At 43.6% G+C, this 17,393-nt stretch overlaps 1 protein-coding gene across 1 annotated transcript; it reads right to left on the reverse strand.

Moving 5' to 3' along the window:
• Window positions 1-1,792: 1,792 nt before the first annotated feature.
• LOC132805893 (centrosome-associated protein 350-like) lies at window positions 1,793-14,998 on the reverse strand. The gene is made up of 4 exons (XM_060821198.1): window positions 14,919-14,998; window positions 14,408-14,553; window positions 13,565-13,948; window positions 1,793-1,876 (listed from the first exon to the last, which is right to left on the reverse strand). The coding sequence occupies exons 1-3, from the start codon at window positions 14,964-14,966 to the stop codon at window positions 13,756-13,758; spliced, it is 387 nt and encodes a 128-aa protein (XP_060677181.1). The 5' UTR covers window positions 14,967-14,998; the 3' UTR covers window positions 1,793-1,876; window positions 13,565-13,755.
• Window positions 14,999-17,393: the final 2,395 nt, after the last annotated feature.

Genomic DNA, 17,393 nt, shown 5'->3' on the forward strand with positions numbered 1-17,393 from the left:
AAAACTAAGGAAGGCACCACAACACAAAATGAGGCAAATCTTTGAAAAATGAATGACTTCTGTGCGACATGCTGGAAATAGAAAGCAACTATCATGGCTCCAATTATTAGCTCCTAAAACTTGACCAGAGGATTTTCGGGCAGCTAACTTCTCGATCAAAATAAGAAAAACAGGAATTTCTCAGTCAGTTAGTTTTGCTTCAGTTGTTGGTAAATTAAGAGTTAAAAATATAGAGATAAATATGAGCACTTCAAGAGACAGTAGCTAGTCGGGAACAATTGGCATGAATTTCTAATTAACAGGTTGTGAACTACCAAATAACTTGACAAGGATGTATTAATAAAAGAGCAGATTAGAACGAAAAGAAGTGTTCATGTTTTACATGGATTTTCAGAAATTATTTCAAGAAGTTACCTCTGAGAAGACCAATGGCAAAACTCAAAAACACCTCAAATGAAGGGGAGCACAGTCAAATGGATAGAGGTGGTTGGGAAAATGCAAGGTTCGGGGTAAAATAAAGATTTCACATGAGAAAGGTGTGGAGAATGGAAGGGGTCCACAGGAGCCCATGCTCAGATTGCCCTTAATTGTTATAGTAATAAACACAATCTTGACTTGGGAATTTAAGAGAAGGAAACTAAATGATTCCGACTTGGGTTGAAGGGACAGAGATGGAACTGTACTGCAGTGACAGATCCAGAAGAACATTTTCCGGAAGATGGAATTGAAGTTGAGAGTGAGATGAAGTAATACATTAAGTGGATAAGAAAAGGGATTACACCTGAAATGGTAAGATCCTAATCAGATCAGAGAAAAAGGCCACAAAGTATTCAAACATACAGGCCATTTAAAGTGATAGATACGGCCATTAAAAAAAACCTGACACATCCAACTGCACACAAACGATTTAAGACATTAAGTTGCATAAGATCTTAGAATATTTTGGTCAATTTTGGGAACCTCATTACAAGTTCGGACAGAAAAGTGCAACCTTTAAGGCTTTCTTCATCTGAAAATTATGGAGTGACCTGTGGAAGATAAGATTCTGGAGAGTTTTAAGAAGATGATTAATAATTATATGTTGTATTATCAACAATGGAAAGACAGATGATACAGAAGAATTCAAAAAAATGAGTGACTGGAAGAGACACTAGATATTATGTAAATAGAAACAGAAACTATAGATTCTCAGAGTCGGCAAAGTTGTGACAGATGGGATTTAGTGAATAACAGGATGAGGAGGAGGTTGATGATGATAAATTAATAATGGGAGAGTACAAACAGTGGAGGAGAAAGGGGGCCTTGGACTTTTAGGGAAGGGGCAAAATGGTAAATTGAATTCAATGCAGTCATCAGGATCGAGATAATGTTTTTAACATGCTCTGTTATGCATATCATTAATCAGAGCTGCTGTGGAGCACTATTAACTCACACCTTTCTTGTTTAATTGAGAAAAAATAATTTTGTGTTCAAACGCAAAAGCTGAAGCTCACCTCACAAAAAAACTCTTTTGCTCACACTGTCTACATCTTTCCATTTCTTATTCTCAAGATAAGAATTTGTAGGGGTATTCGTAGATTTCCTGGATCGTGGCCAAGTTCCTTCAACTTCCTCAGCCACTGCATGAACCATCTTCTCAACCTCAAGCATCAGGAGCTGCAGCAAAGTAAGGTTCCCTGTGGATTTTCAGAGGCCCATCCTGTGGAGACTGGGCCTCCTGCACTGGATGCTGCACTTTGCTACAGCTCAGCCCAAAGTCCTCATCAAACCAATCTTGGTCATCTACCAGGTCATCGAGTGCCTCATGACTCAATTCCAACTCTGCCAGGCATTTGGCCAATTCTTCCTGCCCACTTGTGCCAAACACTGGGCTGCCCTGTTGCAAAGTACACAGACTGTTGGTCAATCTAGAAACTGAAGGTCAGGAACAAAACTGAAATCAAAGCATGAAAACAGGGAGACAAACAAACAAGAACCTTCTTTTGATATCTCAGAGTATGTCTGACGAGTTGGACACAGGCTGGAATTCATTTCCAATTTATTCTCAGCCATGTAATTAAAGTTAAGCTTTCCACATGGAGTGACATTAAACAGTATATTTTATCAGATTGAGTACTCAAACTCAATACACAATTCAGTTAATGGAGTCTGGAGAAATGCTTTATACTCATTTTAAATTTTTAAAAATACTTGACTTGATCAAGGTGGTGGAAAAAAAAATCATCTTTACAAAGATGCAAAGTATCCCAAGTGGTCTTCCTGAGCTTTAAAAATACATTTGTTATGAAAAGAACACAACACACTGAGCAATACTTCACGAGGCTCACAAAGGGAGAGATCCCACTGCTGACTATCATGGAGTGTGGAGGATGGGGAGAATACAGCTTTTGAACAGTTTCGGGTCAGATACATTGTGATGAAATCCGTGAATATCCTTCAAACAATGCAATCACAAGAAATATGGCTAGTTACGAGTTACCATGGAGAAAATAATGTCCATTTTAGGAAATTGATACAGACTGTTCAAATCTTTCCTGGAGTATGGAGAATCTCTTCATCTACTAACTGTCGTGTACTTAGGGGAATGAACGATTTCAGACTGAACGTTCTGAGCTTCAGCTTTCCAAAATCAGATCACTTTCAGTTGACTGCTGCACCCCTTTTTATTCCTGCACTTTACAGGGAAACACAAATATTGACAAATCAGAAAAGCATGTGTCAGTTTAGTCAGGATGTTGCTGTGTCAAATCAAACTGACTCAAGCACCTATTTCAATGACTTCCTACATTGAATGCTCAGAAAGGAATGGACAGTATGAGAACTTGTCAAGCATTTTCATCAAAAGAGCTGCTTGTCCAATCAATGTTAATACGTGCAAACCATAAACACTTCTGTTCTTCTAATCAGATGGTCATTCAGGCTCGGGACTTTGCTTCAGAACACGACGCTGGATAAAGTGTGTGTGAACTGATTTAGCAAGAGATTGAAAAGCATCATCAAAAACTTAGTTTAAAAGAACATCTTTAAAAACACTTCCTCCCTTTTCGGAACGACAGAAAAGTGCAAGAGTAAAAGTTTTGGATTTCAAAAGCAATCCTTCAGTTCTAAACTCAATAATTACACAGTGGAAATGGTCACTAAATCTTGAGAAATAATTAAGCATACTTACACATATTTTGAGAATTGATGGGCAAGGTGGAAAACACCGAAACACCAGAAATTTTATTAATATTGCCCAAAGCTGGATTTTATCACCCACAAATATAATTAACAATTCAACAGTCTTTTTGTAAAGTGTCCTCAGTAAAGGGGAACACTCAGGGTAATTTCCGAAAATGATGACCTGCAAAATGTGCCTGAAAAAAGTGGAGTTGTATTTTGACATATTGTGACAGAAACAATGACAATCCTGTCAGTATGTTAAAACATGGGAATTTAAGCAGCTCTGGAATTATTAATAAAACAATTGCATCAATGCTTCGAGACCAATAACACATCTCCAATTCTTGAAATTCAAATCCATCCCAAAACAGGTTCAAAATTAATACTTGCAGGTCGAGGACAAAGATCTGGAGATAATACTTCCTCCTTATCATCATCACTGTCATCTCTTTCGGATGTCTCCAATTGGATAACAGTCTTGTGTTCCTCCTCTCGATTCTTGGAAGATGAACTGGGTCAGGATTCAACATCCAATTTGAACTGTAATCCTTGATTAGTAAGTTGGATCTTCTCAGCTCGAGACTTTGTGATGTCATGTAATTGTCCAACAGTGGCCTTGACAAAGGGAGATAGCTCAGGTACACAATCCTTTCTCTGAAATGCTCGGAACCAGCTGGTTCTCGGAATTCAGAACTCTTCAAATTTCAGAATAAGTGACAGTTTGATGGTGAAATGATTAAAATCATACCGGAGGAGCACACTCACTCTGTAAAATGGGGCGATGAAACAGAGTTGTGGTTTGCCAGTGCAGCTCCCCCCACCCCCCACTACGTCACATCAGAGTGATGCGTCAAACAGCCATGTTAATGAGGAATAACTTCACAAAAACAACTGCGGACTTGAGCTTTTCGGATTTCGGGATTCGGGTTAAAAGATTGTCTACCTGTATCATATCAACCAAAGAATTGGCCTTTGAGTCACTGCTCTTCAGATCATCTCCGTTAAAGTTTTCACTATCCTCACAATCGCCCTTTGGTTCCTCTCTTTTAATGTCCACGTGGCTCCTCATGGATTTCCTCAGATTCAGGCTCGAGGAATGGTACTTTAAATTGAGGCTCAAGTTGGTCCTTTTCCCTGTTCAGTAAATCCAACAGAGGAGATGAAGAGATCTCATGGATATTTAGTGAAAACGTCTCCCATTGTGCACTGGAAGAACACACAGACACATTGGTATTGATTTTGGTTTCTGTCTCCAGTACTGCCTTGGATGCCTTCTCTATGAACACATCATTCCAGTTCATGTTTTCTACATTCTGGTCTTCACTCAAGTTTGCCAATCGTTCCTCCTCACCAGACTTGGACAAGCTCTCTTTTCAATTTTGGTCATCTCCAAAGGTTACCACTGCCTTGCTAGATTCATTAATAATGTGCAGCAAGTCAGACTTACTTGGTTCAGAAAACTGATTACTTACATTTTGATCATTCAAATTGTTTTTAAATGAACAGAGCTTAAAGTCTACTTGCCCTCCAGGAGTATTACTTTGACCAAACTCTTCCGCCTACAGTTCTGCTAATTCCTTTGAAAGCTCTGGCTCAACCTCCATCACATGTCCCATTATTACTGCCTTCTGGCTTATCCTGCACTAGCCCAAAAGCCATTGGGAAAGCGAGTTCTGCCCTTGAAGCAAAGTGTCCCTAGTTGGATGCTACTAACTAAAATTCTTGCACCAATTTGGAATTCAGGCAGCTCATCGGTTTCAGGGACATGGCTGTTTGAGTGTGACACGGACAGAGACAGTGTGATGGCATGGGAGTCTGTTCCTCATTGCTGGCAACACTTTGCTCTTCTCAGTTGGTGATTTCAAGTCTCCAAGTTGTTCTGAATGTACGCTACCACAGCTGGGAGAGTATTTCTCACCCAGCCGCTCACTGATTTCATCATCCACACTGATACTTGGTGAAACACTTCGAGAAAGCTTCTCCCCTTCATTCATTCCCTGCTGCTGAAATGCTCAGGAAAGGAGAGCACATGGGCCTCAGTGAGATTTTTGTCACTGGTGATTTTGATCAGATCGCTGAGTGAGCCTCTGAGGTAGGTTACGCCCCCAGTGGGTATCCTGGTGCCAATCAACCCCGTCAGGGCTGGCACACAGCATTTGGGATCTCCCAATCACAGGCAGAATTCCTTGCATTCTTTGGTAGCAACGAATTAATGCAGCCATGCTTCAGATAGTTTAGAAACTTTCACTAATCAACAACCCAACATTGAACAACAAGACTAACGATTTCTGCAAAACATTCTCGACATTATAAAACCCGACAGTTTTATTATATCGTGATACTTCTTTGCTTTGTCTTTCACAGAACAATTTCAGAATTAATTTAGACAACACCAATCCGACCGAATCGGAGTCCCGACTCCTCTCTTTTTTTAAAAAAAGTGTGTCCTGGACTCTATTTTGGATCCACAGGTCCCCGACCTGTTCGTGGGTGTTCCCACCTCCTCTTTAATCTTTTCTGAATTAATTCTTACCAAGGCCGATCCCTGGTAAGCACCGAGGGGTCAAGTGAACCACTAATGAATGAGGGGGAAACCAAACGGACAAAATACTCACGCCTGGCTGGCCGATTCCTCTACACTCAATAGCGGAGGACTCAAGGCACTTACACCACTTCCCATAATCTGTCCGTAACGAGTCCGAGTCATAGCACCAGATGGGATTTGGACCCCAGTGGACTGGGGCGGGGGAGGTTCTGTTCCGTGATCGGTCAATAAGCACTCACATTCTGTCTGGTTCTTTAACACTTCATTCTTTATTTTTCATCCGGCCAGGCACAGATCGCCCAGAAACACAGAGGTTATACACTTCCGTGTTCCTCAGAGGAGCTGCACGCATGGCTTAAAACAAAGATATATTTATACTTTTCTTAAAGAAATGTACAGGCCATTATCGTGTAGTACATTCAGACAATTACCAATCAAGTTACGAAATAATCTTAACTGACAGCAACTTGGTCCAATGATATTTCCTGGGAACCAATTTTATTTTCCAACACTTAAGCCCCTCTTATCTCACTAACGAATCTTTGCACCAGCACTTGAAGGTCAGTTAGATTGGCCAGTAATGTCTCATCTAGTCTAGTTATTTCTACGCTGTAAAGGAAGCATTGTCTGCTAATCTCTGTTGAGGCAGACTGTGATTAGTCAATTATGCAGCTCTAACAGCGTTAAAAGCTATTTTATGCAGCTTTTAGCAGAATTGTCAATTTGCAGCCTAGAAGCCATTTTGTCACATTATTTGCATTAAGAAGCCATTTTGTTCCCATTTTAGTTAGTAAGAGCATGTGTGAAGTGGTTGTTCCTGACAACAACTGGTTACCTCAGTCTGCATTCAGGGTTCACATCCTCAGTAGATAGAGATAGGGAAATGGGAAGCACAACAAAGATCACATTTCATATACAAAATGGGATTGAATATGAATCGGCAGTGATTTAATTGTTTGAAAACTTACAGCATGGGGGTCGGATCACAGTATATGTGGCAGTTCTCTATTCCAACAATACTCAATACTTCATAGAAATCTCTCACCCACTAAACTGCTTTATGGCACATCTCAAAAACTCACCCAACAGAACAGATTATATTCTGGATGAACATGTAATATTCTGCAGCAGCAAGTGTACAAGTTTGATGTCAAAGCAACCTTTAGCCATCATTTCCTCTTTAAAAATAATGATCCATTCTCTTTCTTTTTCACACAGAGTAAACAGATTGACTTCATTACAAATGCATTCTTTTTAAAAAAAGACATTAAATTCCAGATAGCTCTGACCATGAAATATTTTATCTCAAAAGGTTGATTCAGCATTGACATCAAAATTCATGGGGTCATAGAGTCAGTTATACAACAGCTGAACCGACTCAACCTGTCCACCCCTCTCACCCACTCCAACCTCTCACCCTCAGAACGTGCAGCCCTCCACTCCCTCCGCTCCAATCCCAACCTCACCATCAAACCCGCAGACAAGGGAGGCGCGGTGGTAGTTTGGCGCACTGACCTTTATACCGCTGAGGCCAAACGCCAGCTCGCGGACGCCTCCTCTTATCGCCCCCTTGACCACGACCCCACCTCCCACCACCAAACCATCATCTCCCAGACCATCCATAACCTCATCACCTCAGGGGATCTCCCATCCACCGCCTCCAACCTCATAGTCCCACAACCCCGCACCGCCCGTTTCTACCTCCTGCCCAAAATCCACAAACCTGCCTGCCCCGGCCGACCCATTGTCTCAGCCTGCTCCTGCCCCACCGAACTCATCTCCCAATACCTCGACACGGTCCTGTCCCCTTTAGTCCAAGAACTCCCCACCTACGTTCGGAACACCACCCACGCCCTCCACCTCCTCCAGGATTTTCGCTTCCCCGGTCCCCAATGCTTTATTTTCACTATGGACATCCAGTCCCTGTACACCTCCATCCCCCATCACGAAGGACTCAAAGCCCTCCGCTTCTTCCTTTCCCGCCGCACCAACCAGTACCCTTCCACTGACACCCTCCTTCGACTGACTGAACTGGTCCTCACCCTGAATAACTTCTCTTTTCAATCCTCCCACTTCCTCCAAACTAAAGGAGTTGCCATGGGCACCCGCATGGGCCCCAGCTATGCCTGCCTCTTCGTAGGATATGTGGAACAGTCCATCTTCCGCAACTACACTGGCACCACCCCCCACCTTTTCCTCCGCTACATCGATGACTGTATCGGCGCTGCCTCGTGCTCCCATGAGGAGGTTGAACAGTTCATCAACTTTACTAACACCTTCCATCCCGACCTGAAATTCACCTGGACTGTCTCAGACTCCTCCCTCCCCTTCCTAGACCTTTCCATCTCTATCTCGGGCGACCGACTCAACACAGACATCTACTATAAACCGACTGACTCCCACAGCTACCTGGACTACACCTCCTCCCACCCTGCCCCCTGCAAAAACTCCATCCCATATTCCCAATTCCTTCGTCTCCGCCGCATCTGCTCCCAGGAGGACCAGTTCCAACACCGCACAGCCCAGATGGCCTCCTTCTTCAAGGACCGCAGATTCCCCCCAGACGTGATCGACGCTGCCCTCCACCACATCTCCTCCACTTCCCGCTCCTCCGCCCTTGAGCCCCGCTCCTCCACCGCCACCAAGACAGAACCCCACTGGTTCTCACCTACCACCCGACCAACCTCCGTATACAACGTATCATCCGCCGTCATTTCCGCCACCTCCAAACGGACCCCACCACCAAGGATATATTTCCCTCCCCTCCCCTATCAGCGTTCCGCAAGGACCACTCCCTTCGTGACTCCCTCGTCAGATCCACACCCCCCACCAACCCAACCTCCACCCCGGCACCTTCCCCTGCAACCGCAGGAAATGTAAAACTTGCGCCCACACCTCCACACTCACTTCCCTCCAAGGCCCCAAGGGATCCTTCCATATCCGCCACAAGTTCACCTGTACCTCCACACACATCATCTATTGCATCCGCTGCACCCGATGTGGCCTCCTCTATATTGGGGAGACGGGCCGCTTACTTGCGGAACGCTTCAGAGAACACCTCTGGGCCGCCCGGACCAACCAACCCAACCACCCCGTGGCTCAACACTTTAACTCTCCCTCCCACTCCACCGAGGACATGCAGGTCCTTGGACTCCTCCACCGGCAGAACATAACACGACGGCTGGAGGAGGAGCGCCTCATCTTCCGCCTGGGAACCCTCCAACCACAAGGTATGAATTCAGATTTCTCCAGTTTCCTCATTTCCCCTCCCCCCACCTTGTCTCAGTCGGTTCCCTCAACTCAGCACCGCCCTCCTAACCTGCAATCTCCTTCCTGACCTCTCCGCCCCCACCCCACTCCGGCCTATCACCCTCACCTTGACCTCCTTTCAACTATCCCACCTCCATCGCCCCTCCCCCAAGTCCCTCCTCCCTACCTTTTATCTTAGCCTGCTTGGCTACTCTCTCTCATTCCTGATGAAGGGCTTATGCTCGAAACGTCGAATTCCCTATTCCTGAGATGCTGCCTAACCTGCTGTGCTTTAACCAGCAACACATTTTCAGCTGTGATCTCCAGCATCTGCAGACCTCATTTTTTACTCAGTTATACAACAGACCCAGCTCATCCGCACCAACCAGAAATCCCAATGTGACCTAGTCCCAGTTTGCCAGCATTTGGCCAAAATCCTTCTCAACCCTTCCTATTCATGTACCCATCCCAATGCCTTTTAAAAGGTGCAAGTTGTAATTATACCCCTCTCCACCACTCGGGCAGCTCATTCCATGTGTGCAGCTCACTCTGCCTGAAAAGTTATCCCTCTCACCTCAAACCTATGCCCTCTAGTTTACAACTTCCCTGCCCTGGGAAAAAAATCTTAGCTATTCACCCTATCCATGCCCCTCATGATTTAATAAGCCTCTACAAAAACCCTTCAGCCTCCAATGCTCCATGGGAAAAATATTTCAGCCTATTCAGCCTCTCCTTGCAACTCAGTCCCGGCAACATCCTTGTAAATCTGTTCTGCACTCTCTCAGATTGAACATCCTTCCTACAGAAAGGTGATCAGAACTGTCTGCAGTATTCCAGACGAGGCCTCACTAATGTTCTGTACAGCTGCAAAGTAACACTTCAACCACTACAGTCAATGTTCTGACCAATGAAGGCAAGCATGTCAAATGCCTTCTTCACCACCCTTTCTACCTGCAACTCCACTTTCAAGGAACTGTGCACTTGCATCCCGAGGTCTCTTTGTCCAGGGCCCGACCATTAACTGTATAAACTAGTGACTGGATACAGAACTTTAAAAATGAGATTTGATAGAGAAGTTTCAAAATGAAGACCATAAGACAGCGGAGTGAAAGTAAGGCCATTCGGCCCATTGAGTCCACTCCGCCATTTAGTCATGGCTGATGGGCATTTCAACTCCACTTACCGCACTCTCTCCATAGCCCTTAATTCCTCGTGGGATCAAGAATTTATCAATCTCTGCCTTGAAGACACCCAACATCCCAGCCTCCACTGTGCTCCATGGCAATGAATTCCGGCTGAAGAAATGTTTCCTCATTTCCATTCCAAATTGACGCCCTCTCATTCTAAGGCTCTGCGCATGGGCCCTAGTTTCCCATGGGCCCTAACGGGAACAACTTCCAAGCTTCCACCCTTTCTAAGCCATGCTTTATCTTGTAAATTTCTATTAAATCTCCCTTCTACCTTCTAAACTCTAAAGAATACAATACCAGGCTCCTCAGCCGTTCATCGTATGTTAGGCCTACAATTCCAGGAATCATCTCTGAGAGTCTCTGCTGGACACACACTAGTGCCAGTATGTCCTTCCTGAGGTGTGGGGCACGAAATTGGACACAGCATTCTAAATGGGGCCTAACTAGAGCTTTATCAAGTCTCAGAAGCACATCAATGCTTTTATATTCCAATCCTCTTGAGATAAATGACAACATTACATTTGCTTTCTTAACCACGGACTCAACCTACAAGTCAACTTTGAGAGAATCCTGGACTAGCACTCTCAGATCCCTTTGTACGTTGGCTTTATGAATTTTTTCACTGTTTAGAAAATAGTCCATGCCTGTATTCTTTTTTCCAAAGTGCAAGGCCTCGCATTTGCTCACGTTGAATTTCATCAGCCATTTCCTGGACCATCCTCCAAAACTGTCTAAATCTTTCTGTAGCCTCCCCACCTCCTCAGAACATCCTGCCTGTCCACCTAACTACTTATCATCGGTGAACTTTACCAGAAAGCCCCCAGTTCCCTTCATCCAGATCATTAATATATAAAGTGAACAGCTGCGCCCCAACACTGAATCCTGCGGGACACCACTTGTGACTGGCTGCCATTCTGAAAAAGAACCTTTTATCCCAACTCTCTGCCTTCTTTCAGACAGCCAATCCTCAATCCATGCCAGTAGCTCACCTCAAACACCATGGGCCCTCACCTTACTCAGCAGTCTCCCAGAAGGCACCTTATCAAAGGCCATTTGGAAGTCGAGATGGTTAACATCCACTGGGTTTCCCTGGTCTAACCTACTTCTTACCTCTTCAAAAGAATTCAAACAGGTTTGTCAGGTATGATCTCCCCTTACTACATCAATGCTGGCTCGTTCTAATCTAATCTAATCGTTCTGCACTTGCAAGAATTTAGAAATATCATCCTTAACAACATATTTGAAAATTTTATCGACAACCGAGGTTAGGCTAATCGGCCTGTAATTTTCTATCTTTTGCCTGGATCCCTCTTAGACAAGGGGGTTGCAACGGTGATTTTCCAATCATCTGGGACTTTCCCTGACTCCATTGATTTTTGAAAGATCACAACCAACGCCTTCTCTATTTCCTGAGCCACTTCCCTCAGAACTCTAGGATGTCGCCCATCGGGCCAGGAGATTTAGCAATTTTTAGACCTTTTAGCTTTTCTAACACTATCTCTTTTGTAATGGCAACCATACTCAACTCTGCTCCCTGATTTTCCTTAATTGTTGGGATATTACTCATGTCTTCCACTTTGAAGACTGACACAAAGTACTTATTAAGTTCTTCAGCTATTAACTCCCATCTCTAGCCTTCCTGCATCAATTTGGATCAGCTCAGTTTCTGCTTTTGCCACTCGTCTATTTCTTATGTATTGAAAGCAACTTTCACTGACATTTCTAATGTGACTGGTGAGCTTACCTTCATATTTGATCCTTTCCTCCTTATTTCTCTCTTTGTTATCCTCTGTTTGTTTTTGTAGTCTTCCCAATCTTCTGATTTCCCAGTCTTCCCAGCCACTTCATAGGCTCTCTCTTTCTCTTTGATACATTTCCTGACTTCCTTTGTCAGCCATGGCTCTCTAAATCCACCTCCCCCCACCCGGAAACACCCAGAAACTCCTGCCATTGTTGCTCTCCTGTCTTGCCCACTAGGCTCTGTTTCCAGTTGATTTTCGTCAGTTCCTCTCTCATGCCCCTGTAATTACCTTTATTTAACTGTAACACCATTACATCCGATTTTGCCTTCTCTCTTTCAAACTGCAACCTGAACTCTACGATATTATGATCACTGCTTCCTAAGTGTTCCCTGACTTTAAGACCTTTTATGAAGTCTGGCTCATTACATAAAACTAAGTCCAGAATAGCCTGCTCCCTCGTGGGCTCCATCACAAGCTGTTCCAAAAAGCCATCCTGTAAGCATTCCATGAATACCCTTTGTTTGGATCCACCGACAACATTATTCAACTAGGTCATTTGCATATTCAAGTACCCCATGGTCACCTTGACCTTGCCATTCTGACATGCCCTATTTATTTCCTGGTACATCCTGTGCCCTTGGTCCTGACCACTGCTGTGAGGTCAGTATGTAACTCCCATTATGGTTTTTTTTGCCTTTGGTTCCTCAACTCCACATCATTTGATCCTGTGACATTCAGTGCCATGGATTTAATTTCATTCTAAACTAATAAGGCAACCCTGCACCCTCTGCCCACCTCCCTTTCTTTTCGATAAGTTGTAAATCCTTGGATGTTTAACTGCCAGTCCTGAACCGCCTGCAACCACGTCTCTGTGATGCCTACCACATCATCATCATCATTCATGATGATTTGTGCTGTTAATTCATCTACTTTGTTACAAATACTATGAGCATTCAGGTAAAGTGCCTTAATGCTCATTTTCTTCTCCTCATGATTTCCAATATCTCTAGTAATGTGTCCAAAGTTATCCTTCATTTTTGCTTCATTCCTGGTCTGCTTTGAACTGAAACCCTGTACACATGCTAACCTGCTGCTTATCCCCTGCAACAACTACTTGTCTTTTTGCTCCCGCTCTTGAGTGGTCTTATGAACCATGGTGTCATGGTCAGCTGGCTCATCCTGTCCACAGCCCTTTTCCTCATCCATACAGGGAGCAAAAATCACATACCTGTTGGACAAGTTCAAGGGCTGAGGCTCCTCCACTCCTGAACTCAGAATCTCCCTACCTGCCTCACTTACAGTCATACCCTGTTGTTCCTGATCACTAACACAATTTGAATCTACCGGGTGTGACTGCCTCCTGAATCACTGCGTCCAGGTAACATTTCCCCTCCCGGATGTGCCCGCAGTGTTTGAAGCTCAGATTCCAGATCATCAATTCTGATCCAGAGTTCTTTCAGCAACCAACACTTGCTGCAGATGTGGTCACTGCCCTTCACAATGGGATCAGCCAGCTCCCACACCATACAGCTACAGCACATCAACTGTCTAGCCATCTCTACTTATTTAATTAATTTATACAAAATTATAAGTTAAATATTATTCAACTAACCAACTAATAATGAACTTTTAATCAATCATACAATACACAAGAAATATCAATTGAAACGCCTTACCTTTGCAACACACGAGAGCCCTTTTCTTTGGTTAGAGGAGAGGGCGGGGAGAGACACGACACGTGTAGTATATTGGGAATCAGCTGCTGCCCCAATATATACCCAACAGTCCTCTGCGTCTCGCTGTGGCCTGTCACTCTGCTGCTCCTTCAAAAGCCTCACTTGTCAAGCAGTCTCACGTCCGTTCCTGCTCAGTGTTTGCTCTGCCAAGCTAAGTTTTTATATTTTAAAGTTATCATCCCATCGGGTCTCTGGTCCTCATTGTCGCTCCTCCCACTCCAACTGCCGCCCATAAAATGAAGAACACTGATCCCCCGAGGTACGTTTGTATATTTTAAAGTTAACTTCCCGTCAGGCCTGTGGTCCTCGCTGAAGGTGCTTGAGCTGCATGGAGGGAAAAATGTTTTCACTTGTGAGGCTGACCTGAACAGGAAGTTCACATTAACGAATCGAATCAGAAATTCAAAACAAGATATTCTTCCCTGAGAAGAATGACAACATGGAACTTGCTGATGCAAGGAATGCTTCAGTTGAATGGCATGAATATGTTTTAGGGGAAATTAGACAAGTGCCTCAGGGAGAAATATACAGAACGATGCACTGATGGGATGAGACAAAGTGGGAGTAGAGTCGCATGGAGACTAAATAACTGCATGGGTTTGTTGGGCCAAAAGGCACATTTCCCTGCTGTAAAGTATCTGTACATGTTCTGGTCTCCTTCACTCAAGAACCATTTAATCACCAACTAATTTGGACAAAAGGGGTCCCACTGGGATATGAAAGAGAAATACAAGAGACATCCCTTCATAAGATTACACAATTAACATCCATTACTGAAAGTACCTCTGCAGAGAGCACGGTTTAATCTTCAGCTTCCCAGTATCGGTGGAGTACAGAGTTTTAATGTGCGGTTTGGTTGAGCTTGAGCTGCCAACATCAAGATCTTTACTGGGTTCAGCTTCGGTCTTCTTCACAAAGTCATCATAGGACTGAAAGAAACATGGAGAGAAAGGGAAATCAAACACTGGGATTTAAAGAAGTACACATGACCCTACTTTGCCAACTGCACTGAAATCAATGTACTTCTGAATTTTTAAGTAAGTTTTCTGGCAACTAAGGAATAGCAGGTCTTGATTTTCAGCAAATTACTCCAGTGAGGACCCAAGTTTTCAATTCAATCAGAAAGTTGAAGCACTTTCTGGATGTGTGCTGGAGAGCCAGACAGGTAAGCCAAAAACAGATAAAGCATTTGCCATTTGAAATAATAGAAAGTTCAGATGTAGGATGCAGTGTTCATAATTGTGATGTAATGGTACAACATAATACTGAACAGTTGCTAAACTGAAGCACTTACCAAAATATTGTCCACCCAATCACGTTTTCTCCTGCCAAATGTCTTCATCTTCTGCCAGCCTGTCTTCTGCTATTGCTCCTGGTCGAATCCAAACATATTTATAACTTCATTAGAAATGAAGATCTGGGAATAGAAGCACAGGAGAAATGGCAGCTAATGCACACACCCGAAATACACAGACAAAACAACCTCCAATCCATTATCCTCCCCGTAAACTGCTCAATGAAGACTTTGATGCGTGGACCTTCTGATTCTTCTCCCATTCTGAATGATGTAAAATTGGATGATACTCAAAGCATGTTCCATTAAACAAAAATCACTAAATGCTTTAAAACTTAATTATAATTGAAGTGAATAATGTCAGTGAGATCCGAAAGCATAAACAAAACAACTTTAAGGTAGCATGCAATTCTCCCAGATTGTGAGAAGGTTTGACATTTTCCCTTGCCTAAGACAGAGACTGAGAAATGAGTAATTATTCACTTATCAATTCACTGCATTACGTGGTTCAGCACTTTGACAACAAGTGCTGGCCTCTACTCTGTCAAATTCCAAAAATGATCTGCCTTTAATAAACTGTAGGCAGACAAGTGAAGATCAGCGCTGTGGGAGGTCTCACAATAAATGTTGGGGCTGATATGGATTCATACAGCACACCCAGCATTTCAAGAAGGTCAAATTGTTCTCAGTTTAACGGATGAGTTCATCAAAGCTATATGATCTAACCACTGACCACTGCCTCACGTGGCTCCAGGCAGGTTTCTCGGCTAACACCGTCAAAGGCCAGTAACACGCCCGGAAATGTTGGTGTGGGAAATAGTACAGTTCAGACTGAAGACACATTCGAGTCGAGTTATAAAGATAAAGCAAAGGGAATGAACAGTCCCAAATTTGCTCTGTGAATGAAAAGCTGATTTACACATGTCCATTCTCAGTCCCTGGCAAAGTGCAACACTTCACAAACTGTGCACAAAGTGAAGTCAGGCTAGACAATGAGCTGCTTGATGTTAACTTCAGACCGTGGTAAAAAGTTCACATTGCAGTGTTGCAAGTCTGAGTTACTGGAAGGAGACATCCAGTGTACACTTCAATGTCAGTGCCACAAGAAAATAGAAGTTGCATTGTTGTAATAGTAAAGAACTTGGTCTTTGTGCTGGACAATACTTTGTAACCAATGCTCAAGTCATCCACCTTAACCTCAAATTGCCAAAAAAACTTGCAAATATACATCACATTTCACACTTGTAGCATGTTGTTCTCAGCCTTTGAAGTATATTCACTCTTATAATATCGTCAAAAGCTGCCACAAACTTTCACACAGCATGTTCCCACAAATTAGGGAAATGGTTCAGTAAATGTTTAGCCATACTGACTCATGTAGATTGACCAGGTCCATGAGGGAGAACTCCACTCCTCTTCAAAGTAGCACTAAAAATCTTTTTTAAAAAACTCACCCAAGGGGGAAAATGGGGCCTCACTTTGAAAACAATACTTCAGTACTGCCCCAGGACTGTCATCCAGGATTTCACTTCAGTGTTTGTTTAATCCCCTCTGCTGATTGAGGAACAGTGCCACTGAGCCATGGCTAACACTCGGAGCATTGTGTCTCCAGTTGGGAGTAAAATGAGGTTCCTCGAGGATCACTGGGGAGATCAGAGTAAAATGGGGTTCCTCAGTTCCTGACCTTACTTCTATCATAAAGTCAGAAGTGCGGAAGGTTGCACAATATGCAGTACCATTCATAGACTGCTTCAGTATCTGAGGAATTATGTTCAAAGGCAACAAGACCTAGACAATATGCAGATTTGGACTGGTAAGAGGCAAGTAATTTTCACACCAAAACTGCCAGTCAATGACCATTCCCAGTAGGAGGCCTGTGACCAGTGGTGTGCCACAAGGATCGGTGCTGGGTTCACTGCTTTTCATCATTTACATAAACAATTTGGATGTGAACATGGGACATAGTATGGTTAGTAAGTTTGCAAATGACACCAAAATTGGAGGTGCAGTGGACAGTGATGAAGGTTCAGAATACAACAGGATCTCCAACAGATGGGCTGAGGAGTGGCAGATGAAGTTTAATTCAGATAAATGTGAAGTGCTGCATTTTGGAAAGGCAAATCAGGTCAGGACTTATACACTCGATGGTAAAGCACTGGGGAGTGTTGCTGAGCAAAGAGACCTTGGAGTGCAGGTTCATAGTTCCTTGAAAGTGGAGTCACAAGTAAACAGGATAGTGAAGGTGGTGTTTGATATGTTTGCCTTTATTGGTCAGAGCATTGAGTACAGGAGTTGGGAGGTCATGTTGCAGCTGAATAGGACACTGATCAGGCCTCTTTTAGAATACTCTGTGCAATTCTGGACTCCCTGCTCTTGGAAGGATGTTGTGAATCTTGAAAGGGTTATGCAAAGATTTACAAGGGTGTTGCCGGTATAGGAAGATGAAGAATTAGTTGGGGTTACTTTCCCTGGAGC

Source organism: Hemiscyllium ocellatum (assembly GCF_020745735.1).
Source record: "Hemiscyllium ocellatum isolate sHemOce1 chromosome 9 unlocalized genomic scaffold, sHemOce1.pat.X.cur. SUPER_9_unloc_1, whole genome shotgun sequence".
Lineage (NCBI taxonomy): Eukaryota > Metazoa > Chordata > Chondrichthyes > Orectolobiformes > Hemiscylliidae > Hemiscyllium > Hemiscyllium ocellatum.